This window comes from Microtus ochrogaster, chromosome 19 (assembly GCF_000317375.1).
Source record: "Microtus ochrogaster isolate Prairie Vole_2 chromosome 19, MicOch1.0, whole genome shotgun sequence".
Lineage (NCBI taxonomy): Eukaryota > Metazoa > Chordata > Mammalia > Rodentia > Cricetidae > Microtus > Microtus ochrogaster.
In genome coordinates this window covers 47,499,812-47,510,169 of record NC_022021.1, presented here as the reverse complement: position 1 = coordinate 47,510,169, position 10,358 = coordinate 47,499,812, and the positions used below count along the sequence as shown (strand labels likewise).

At 43.9% G+C, this 10,358-nt stretch overlaps 1 protein-coding gene, 1 long non-coding RNA gene and 1 pseudogene across 2 annotated transcripts in view; 1 reads left to right on the top strand and 2 right to left on the bottom strand.

The window, feature by feature from the left end:
* Nucleotides 1–246, top strand: part of LOC101989005 — a 2,331-nt pseudogene extending 2,085 nt beyond the window's left edge.
* The window catches only part of LOC101997274 (zinc finger protein 728-like), a 13,675-nt gene extending 8,996 nt beyond the window's left edge, over nt 1–4,679 (bottom strand). The window contains exon 1 of the mRNA XM_013349727.2: nt 4,564–4,679. Within this exon, the coding sequence (XP_013205181.2) occupies nt 4,564–4,569 (6 nt within the window). The 5' untranslated portion in view covers nt 4,570–4,679. The remainder of the gene's footprint in view (nt 1–4,563) is intronic.
* Nucleotides 4,680–5,946: 1,267 nt separating this feature from the next.
* The window catches only part of LOC113457171, a 4,780-nt gene continuing 368 nt past the window's right edge, over nt 5,947–10,358 (bottom strand). The window contains exons 2-3 of the long non-coding RNA XR_003377797.1: nt 7,223–7,460; nt 5,947–6,572 (exon numbers count right to left, since the gene is read on the bottom strand). This is a non-coding gene — a long non-coding RNA (uncharacterized LOC113457171). The remainder of the gene's footprint in view (nt 6,573–7,222; nt 7,461–10,358) is intronic.

Here is a 10,358-nt window from a genome sequence, read left to right as displayed (position 1 = left end):
GGGGCATGCCTGGAATGGGAGGGGCATGCCTGGAATGGGAGGGGCATGCCTGGAATGGCAGGAATGCCTGGACTCAAAGAAATCCTCAGTGACCCTGAGGTTCTTGCAGCAAAGCAGGATCCAGAAGTCATGGTGGCTTTCCAGGATGTGGCCCAAAACCCAGCAAATATGTCAAAATATCAGAGCAACCCAAAGGTTATGAATCTCATCGGTAAATTGTCAGGCAAGTTTGGAGGTCAAGTGTAATGTCAAACAGAGCCCTTGCTGAATGAAGAGCATCTTAGCTCACTTAGTGGATGTTGCGATAATACAAACCAGTGTACCTCTGACCTCATCAGGGGAGCTGGGGTGCTTCGGAGACTATCCCTACCCTTCTGCATCAAATGTGGCTGAAGCATTTTACAGTGGTTTGCCACTAGTGTCTTCGTTCAGATAATGTTTTCCTACTAGGGATTATAAGCACTTTTCACCCTTAAACATATTTTAAAAATTTAGGGGGTATTAATTCCTCCATTTTTCTTTACTAATCTCTTTGGGTTTTTCCTTTGAGTTACTGGGCAAGAAAGCTGAATATGGTCAACTTACTGCTCTCATGAATGGAAATAAAGATTTGTTAGTGGGAAGTAAATAAAACTCATTTAAGTTGAAAATAAATAAATAAATAAATTCATTCAAAATGGTAAAGAAAAACCAAAAATTCAGCTTAAACTTGTAACAATAGGCTGATAGTTAAATCTATAAATAGGTCATTTTAATTTACTGCAGTATACAACACATGTGATTCAACTCTTGTTTAGGAAAACGGGTCTACTAGATAACATTATAAAAAACAGATGTTTATAAATAATAGTCAAGTGACTTGCCTCCACTTGGCTGATGATCTCATCAGGATAAAAACAACCATGTGGCTAGCAGCCATCTTTAGAAAGATTAAAGAACACTTGTCATGTGACTACACTGTGATTTGGATCACGGAATATAACCATCTAAGGTAGCACCTATAAAACTTCTTAGTCCATCTGTGCCCTTTATGTATTATTGTATTTTCTTTGTAGACTAAGCAGACAACAACGTGTCTCCAAGGTATTTTAGATTAGAATAGATTTTTATATAACATTAAATTCCTCAGGTTATAATGATATATTCAAGCTAACAAAAAAACCGACTGACAGATGTATGTCCAACAATTTATGTCTTTGTTAACTATGTGTGTAGCCACTTATTTCTTTGTTAACACAAAGCCATGCCCAACTATGATGCTTATAAATCACAGCAATGACCTTCATAGAAAGATAACCCTATGGGTGCAGTAGTGGCACCCATGCCATGGTGGCAATGAACATCTTTTTAACTGGATCAAGATCTGCTCAACAAGAGGATGATCATTCCTGGTTCAGGAAACCTAGCCAACAACCTAGAGCTAGTGAAGTCAAGGAACTTGGAGGAGAATCTGCAGCTACCAGTTTATTAATTCAGCATAATCCCTAATTATATTCTAAGGGTTTGTCATTCTACTCACAGGTAAATACAGTAGCCACCCCTTTTCTTTACAGCAGGTAGAGACCCATGTAGAAAACCACAACCAAACAAAATGAGGAATTGTGGGATGTGGACAGCACAGCTCCTACACCTAAGGCTCAGCTGTCACTTCAAAGGAGCGGGTAGAAAGCTGTGAGAGCCAGAGGAGTTGGGATTTTTGTTGAGAGACTGTCTCCTGAGGATGAGAGAAGTTATACCCATAGTCTCACCAAATGACTTCAAAGATGAGCTGAAAAAGATGACACCAGCAAACACGGCAATGCAGAATGGGAGGGATGCGAGAGAGGCCTCAACATTACACAAAGAACTAGAGCCAATGAAGCGATGCTAGGAGAACCAGAAGTCGTCTTCCCAAGGGAAGAGCACAATAATTGGTTATTTCAATGCCGAGCAGTTACATACACGAGTAAGATTGTACACTCCAAGCAAATACATGCATATGTGTGTATTCATATATGCATATGTAAGTTCACACATACATGTCATATATATGTAACAACAGTTAAAGAAAGAGAGCATGAATGTAAAGTTTAAACGCTCGGTATACAGTTACCGATTGTACCTAACGAAGAGTACATGGACTTGAACCTGGAAACATGCGTTGACCTCTCTTCCATCTGACATGTATTTAAATAGTTACCACAAAAAAAGAGAACAATTGAATACAGTCTTTGATAGTCAGGTAGACAAACTGACACATACTCTTACACTCAAAATATGTCACTTCAGTTGGACACTGTCGTTGGAGAAAACTGACCAAAATGTTTTACCGCAAAAGCAGAAAATGACGACAAACTGCTTCTCAGGTGTATTCCTTTGTTTCTCTCAGCAAAACCGGTTCCAAAAGACTCGTGCAATCTTCTCTACATGGCCTCTGACAGATACACAGTCTTCGCCAGGAAACACATCTCAATACCCAAACCCGAGGTCCCTTCAAGAGTTTACCCAGATTTGTTGAACATGACAGGTTACCACCTGAGTTTGTAAAGACCAGAAACTCCATCCACATCATCACTCACACTGACAGTAATCAGGATAAGAGCCTGGGAGGAAAGGACAGGACTGCACACTGAGGGAGACTGGACGCCTTCCCAGGGGAGAGGAAGGAATCCCACGTTCACAGTTTACTGCCTGGATGGTGGCAATACCACAGGTGAAGGACAGTGGTAAGTGCAGTTGTATTACCATTTGCTGAGCTGGAATTCTCATCTGGAAAAATTCAGGTAATGTTAGAAGAAAGAACCATGATGTTATGATAGAAAATAATGATGAAGCCGGGCGGTGGTGGCGCACGCCTTTAATCCCAGCACTCGGGAGGCAGAGGCAGGCTGATCTCTGTGAGTTCAAGACCAGCCTGGTCTACAAGAGCTAGTTCCAGGACAGGCTCCAAAACCACAGAGAAACCCTGTCTCGAAAAACAAAAACAACAAAAAAAAGAAAATAATGATGAATATGCAAAGATAACAAACATTCCCTGAAAATCCAGAGAAACAGTCAAACAGGCAAAGGAGATGTTCCTTCCCGATAGAAGCATCTAGTCATCAACACATGATGAACTAACAAAAGGATGTTAGTGAAAAAAAATGGGCCATTTCTCCCCTCTGCTGTGGAATAATCTTCTTGTACACTGTAAAGATTTGTCACTAGAACTGGTCTAAAATGCTGATTGGGCAGTAGCCAGGCAGGAGGTATGGAATGGGCAACCAACTGAAGGTGAAGGGCGGGGTCTGAGGAGTCTGCCAGTAGACTCAGAAGGAGCTGGAGATTAATGTTCCATATTAATAAAGATACTGCCTTGTGGCAGGGGGCAAGTAAGGGGTTAATTTAAAATGTAAGAGTTAATAAATAAGCCTGAGCTATTGGCAGAGAATATTAAATCATATTCACAGTGATTTATTATTTGGGAACTGCCTGGGGGAGAGACACATCCGCCTACACCCCTCCCTTTCAGAGATATCCAAGCCTCCTCCTGTCAATCACGAGGTCCATTTATCTCATCACACCAAGTCCTCTCTCACATCTGAAAAGGAGTCAAAATTTCCGACATCACAGTCTCAAAAGGAATTGGATACAGTATTACTCTCAGTATGTTTCAGTCTGTAATGTGAAATTCGTAATTATCTGGATTCAGCAAAGATACCTTCATACTGACTACAAGATTATCCTGTGGGTATATGGGAGTGGAATGTGACGATTCTGATCTCAAGAGCGTATATAACTTGTTTTTATTCCACCAGAGGCTTCCATAAATCTTCCAATTCATTCCAAGGGAAAAGGAAATCCCATACAGCAATCTGTCCCTGGAAACTAGGAACTTTAGGAACAGAGAGGTGAGCTTCCTAAAGTATGGCAGGGTATAGGTGTTCTATAAAGTATAGATAGAGCCAGGCGGTGGTGGGACACGCCTTTAATCCCAGTACTCTGGGAGGCAGAGGCAAGGGGATCTCTGTGAGTTCAAAGCTGTCCTGCTCTACAGAGTGAGTTCCAGAATAACCAGAGGTGTTAAACAACAACAACAACAACAACAAAAAGCCTATCTTGGAAAAAAAGAAAAGACAAAAAACAAATCAAAAAACAAAAACAAAAAAAAAAACCAAGAGGGACAAAGAGAAAAAGAAGAAAAAAAATATTATAGGTGAGTCTAGGTGTCCGCCCTTTCTGGAAGTCCTGAGAAATCTGACTATTGCCATGTGACCCAGAGGCAGCTAAGGGGGAGCATGCTTCTCCAGCCAAGCAGGAAAGTGAGATTCCTTCAGCTCCTCAAGCACCAGAGGCAGGGATGGGCTCGGGCAGCAGTGGCGTCCTAGGAGACAGCACACTTACAGCACACGGCTTTGGCGTGGCGCCCTCTCCCCTGTCAAACCCGCACCCGTGTGCAGCGGCCCAGCCTAGCTCAGCACAGCGTCTCCAGGTCAGCTTCTCCCGCCTCCCTGTTAAGCAGCCCAAGTCAGCAACCTCCATGCCGGACCCGCCACCTTGCACAGTCCCTCAGATCTGCAGGACGGCGCTGCACCCTGCACCAACCTCCATGTCAGGGATCCAAGCCCAGCGCTGAGAAGAACACTCGTATAAGTTAGGGGAGAAGGTTAAGTTAGAAGACTGAAAGCGGAAGTTCGTTATCCACAGCCCCTTCTTGTGATGTCATGGTGGTCGAGACTACATTTCCCATAACTCAGCGCGAAGGGTTTCCGGGAACCCACAGAAGTTGATTCATTGTACCGGGGCGAAGTTAGAAAGGAAAACAGGAACCCCCATAGGGGATCGGGCTGTTTCAATCCTGCTACCTCAGCACCCGCTGTTAGCCTGTGAGCCCAGCCTTTCACAGTGATGTTTACCTCTAGTATTTCCTAGTTATTTCCGCTAATACCTGTGAGTTTAAAGCTCAGGTCTACTTAGTGTGGGATCAACTGCAGCATGAAAACTAACATTGGTCTGTTTTACTAAAAATAAGGAAGCAGGAAGCTAATGTAGGACTGTAAGACTTTAAGACAATCCTGAAGCCATTTTTGACAATTCTGAATCCTCTCAGCCTCTGTGCCATAGTGCTTCCCCTCCTCCCCTGGGAACCAAGGACCTAACAGCTACACTCGCACGTACTCAGTTCCTGAACAATTACCCATATACGTATGCTTTGGTTCGGTCCCCTGGGAAACGGGGTCAAAATGACCTCTTACCTCATCTGATCTGGCAACAGCTCTCCAGTCAATTATTGGTAATAGCCCTTTCAAATAAGCCAATCAGAATAGTCAAAGAACAACCACCCCTTGCTTCTGTGGCCCCTTTAAAAGTAGACTGTACCCGCTATTCGGGGTCCCTCGGCTTCCCGAATGCTGGGGGACCCTGTCATGACAGAATTAATAAAATCCTCATGCTTTTGCATCAGCTGTGGTGTGTGAGATGGTCTCTGGGGGCGACTCCTTCTCAGTGTTTGGACGCTAGAGTCCAACATTTGGTTCCCTGACCGGGAAACGAGTCGCTCCCAGACACACTCTAGACCCAGTTGGAGCTATAAAGAAATGAGCTCATTTTTATGTTTGTCTGTTTATGTATTATGTTCTGTTTCTGTGTAATTATAAATCAGTAACTTGAGAATTGTACCTGCGCAGGGCTAGTATTTGAAGAGGACCAGGCAGTGGGACAGACGTGTCCGGGAACACTCCCTGGCCCAGCCGTGGAGGAGGCTTCACTGGCAATTTGTGAAACTAGGAGCGACCAGGTCATCTTAGTTTCTAGGGAGTGTGGCCCTTATCGCCCACTCCCTTCCAGGTTCGTATCAGTTTGTTGCCGCCCGCGGCTTCTGATTTTGAGTCTATGTCTGTCTTTCTGTTCTTGTGTATTTTCAGTTCTACACCAGAGTGGTGGTGAGAGCACCAGCTTCTGGTTTTGAGTTTATGTCTGTCTCTTTGTATTTTTTTGTTTTTGTATATCAATTCGTTTTTGTTAAAATCCACCTGCAGGAATTCAGAACCTGGCACCGGCCCCCTGGCCATCATCAGTTCCCGATTCCGAAAGCAGCCCCACCGCTGGAGGAGGCTGTGGTTCCCCTTCTTCCTCGGGTTCACCAGCCACCACCAGCAAGGAGGGGGGAAGCAGAGGCGGGGAAACAGGGTTGGCTGTGGATGTGATGGAGAGAACCCTCCAGGAGTTGACTTCAGTGAGACAAGGCAACTTTATTTCAGTGTATAGGAAATACACAGGATTGGGAAGCCCGGAGACAACCCTAGTTTGCATTACATGGCATACTCCTATCATAAAGCTGGGTTAGTGGCAGCATCGTTCTATGAATTAGCTAGAGCATGCTACTCAATTACCATGTGTTCCACAGGGGCAGGGAGGGGAGCATTTGCAGGGAACTATGTCAAAGGTCATCCTTGAGATAAGTCAGACATCCAGACCTAGAGACATCCTCTAAATAGGAGCAGGTAGAGAGCAGAAGGCCGCGCTGGAGTGAGAGTGAGTCCGCCATGTTGTTGAGCTTGAAGCAAGCTGCCAGTAGACTGCAACTTCTGACCAGCAGGACCTTCCAACAGTTTCTGATGTGGATCAGAAAAAATTAATTCTGCAGTAGTTGGTATAAACACAGAGACTTATAGCTGGTCAAAATGCATGGATAGCAGATTGCTGTGTGCTTAGCTCTAATTGAGATACCTATGTCATATCTGACACTCAAGGCTTAGCGATCCTCAAGGTGGATAAGCTGGAAAGAGTGTAAGAGCCAGAAACAGTAGGCGTGTGCGGCAGCTCTGCAGGACGTGCAGGGAATGTCTAGGTTGTCACAGTGTAAACTTCAAGTGGTTGTGACTACAAGCACAAGATCTGCCGAAGAGTCAACAAAACACCCGTATTCGATAGTGCAGTGCTTTTAAGTGCCTCACCCACCTGATGAGGTATTGGTAATAAATGGTAGGGGACCTAGTGGAGCAGTCTGAGGGGCTTCCTGTCCTTCAGTCAGTTGTCCAAATCTTGGCTCAAAACCTTAGCAGTAAAAAGACTCTGCATTTTTAAGAAAACGTGATGGAGTTTGTAAAGAAAACGAAGGTAGGAATAGGGAGTAATTTATAAGGAAGGAATGGGGAGGAGATTTGTTTATAGATATAAACACCTTTTATAGCTATATGAAAATTTGAAAATAAAAAATACCATAAACTAAGTAATACGACTTTTGAGAATATTAAAATCTGACCTGGCCAATGTGATTTCAGTCCATGACTTTGGCTGTTGCAAGCTTGCAGAGTGATATTATCTTACTACGAGGGAATGATGGGCAGGCAAAGGAGCAGGATCCCTCAGCATCTCAGGGGCTGATGGTTTAGGATCTCTGCTTCAGTGTCAGCTCAGGGAAGAAAAAGTAGATGTCTCACTGGAGGTGAGATAAGATGGGGCCGGCCTCACCCTGCATCTTCTTCTTGGATTTGCTGTGTCTACAAGAGTACAAGAGAGGAATTATGAACAGCTGGCTTTTCTAACATCCTTTTCTTTCCTTCTGCATACATCGTAAATATGACTAGATTGATACTTATTACCAGTTAAAGCCACTAGTCAGAATAAATGAAGAAGATCTCTACATACTGACAAACATGACATAACTATCACAAGTATTTTCACATCAAATCACGAGGTCTCTGACTTTATATAGATAACTTTGGAAAGCATGGAAGTTCACGTTGTTCAAGCACAATAAAAATGGGACACTTCAATACTGCATTGTCATTTCTAGATAGCTTCCCTAAATTAAAAAATATATGCAAGAAATCCCCAGAGTTAATCCTTCAAATATTATATAGACTTAAACCATAACTGCAGAACAATACCCATTCTTCTCAGAGGCACAGGAACCTTCTTTAAAATGGACTTCAGTACAGGCCAAAACCCAAGTTTTTTACACATAGAAAAAAAAAACCGAGGTAACCCTATACATCCTATAGGAGGACCCTGGTTTAAAATAGAAATGAAAAGAGAGAAACCTTGGAAAATGCAGAAATTGGTGACTATATTTTTGAATGACTAATGGTTCAATGAATAATTCAGAGAAGTCAGTCCCAGGTGGAATTGTTATACTGAAAACTTCTTAATTTAAATATTAGAGTTCTCAGCCGGGCGGTGGTGGCCTGTAATCCCAGCACTTGGGAGGCAGAGGCAGGCGGATCTCTGTGAGTTCGAGACCAGCCTGGTCTACAGAGCTAGTTCCAGGACAGGCTCCAAAACCACAGAGAAACCCTGTCTCGAAAAACCAAAAAAAAAAAAAAAATATTAGAGTTCTCTAGTAAGCAATCTAATCATGCAATTCGAATATGGGGAAAACATGGGGGCAGGGCAGCAGTGGCATGTGCCATTACTCCCAGCACTTGGGAGGCAGACACATGCAGATCTCAATATAAAGAATTATTTAGCCTGCATGCCAGAAGAGGGCACCAGATCTCCTTATAGGTGACTGTGAGCCATCATGTGGTAGCTGGGAATTGAAATCAGAACTTCTGGAAGGGCAGCCAGTGCTCTTAACCTCCGAGCCATCTCTCCAGGCCCGATTAATTCTTTATATTTTCTTATCATGTGCATAAAGGTTATTTTAAGGTCTGCACCAGGCAGGGCCCTACCTACACAGATCCTGTGGAACACCCTGCTTTCCTCCCTCTTCTGAAGACTCTCCTCTACTCCCAACCCCTCCCTGTGCCTAAGTCTCAGGTCCCAATACCCAGAAACACATTTTACCTTGATGCTCCCATGCCCATACCTATCAGGACCCAAGCTGATCTTCCTAATGGCAATACACGGCCACCTCACTCCCTTAAGATCCGAAGAGGAGAAGGAAACCAAGGAACAAAACAGGTACTAAATTAGGACAAGACCAGATATCAGCACCTAGAATAATAATCTTCCCAATACCAGATGCCCAGATGTCAGCTCAAAAACACAATGAAAAACAGCCAGGACAATATGTCTCCACTATAGCAGCAAATCCACCACAACAGGCCCTGAAGAGAGTTGAGGCACAAATAAAAGACCTTAAAATAACCTTTATACACACGATAAGGTCCTTAAAGAAGAAGCAAACAAATACCATAGAGAAAGAAAAGAGACAGAAGCCTGGTGTCTTCAAACAGCAGGCTGGCTGGGCTGACTGGCTGACTTTTCCTCTGCCAGCTGGTCCCTCCTGTTGATGGACCAGGTCTACAAATTCAAGGAAAATGACATTGAAGAGACAAGACTGAAGTAATTTTAAATCCAGGCCCCATTTTGTGAGAATCTAACCTAGCAGGCACCCCATTCCAGGCTTCCCACCCCATGTATCTGGAACTTCCCAGAAAAGCCACAAATGGCCCTAAAGCTGCCTGGCTGCAGTAAGACCCAAGGACAGCCAATCAGAAGCTAGAAAAACAAGTTTCTACAGTTACCAGGTGTTTTTGTGGAAAGTTACAAAAGTTCCCTCTTGGCTTAGAGCCAACTGCAACAGAAGCATATCTCCTACCCAATCCCGTAACACCAAGGCATGCAGATGTAGCTCCCTGCTTGTGGTTTTTCCCTTTAAAAACCCCTTGCACTGTGAGCTAGGGTCCCTCCTCCCTCATCCTCTGCCTTGGTGTGTAGGATGAAGCCCTTGCTTGGGCTTTATTATTTATTATTATTTATTGTAAGGTAATAAAAAAGCCTTGTGTGATTGCACCTGAAAGCAGGCTCAGTGGTGGTCTCGTTGGGGATCTCCCAACTCAGGCATAACAAGTTTACTTCAAGTTGTGGACAGACCATCTCCCTCGCCCTGCTTACCAACTCAACCTGGGAGGGGGGAGAGATTCCTGAAAACCCTCCAAAGCCCTCCCTGGGGAAACAGGATTCAAGCTCCTAAATTGTCACAATTCAGCAGAGTGAATTCTGTGTGCCCTGCTGTGTTTGGTTTCCTCAGCCCTAATAAAAACCCTTCTATTACTGTGGTTTGGTGTTTTCCCCTGATGCTACATGTTGCAGTTGAGATTTTTTTTTCCCCTTTAATTCTTCATCTGGCAGAAAAACAATAACAAACCAAAAGTGATCAAGACTCCCTTAGGCTGTAACACCACAACAGCAGAAGGTGCGCTCCACACTCCAGCCCCACAAGACTGTGTTTTGTTCTGTTGTGTTGCTGTTTTTAGTGTTGTGCGCTAAAACCCAGGGCTCCCCGACTTCAAGGAATGCGCCCCATTACCCAGCTACCCCCCATTCCTTTTTGTTCTTTTCATTTCGATACAAGGCTTGTTTGCTTTCTTCCTTTGTTTCTTTTCCTTCCTTCCTTCCTTCCTTCCTTCCTTCCTTCCTTCCTTCCTTCCTTCCTTCCTTCCTTCCTTCCT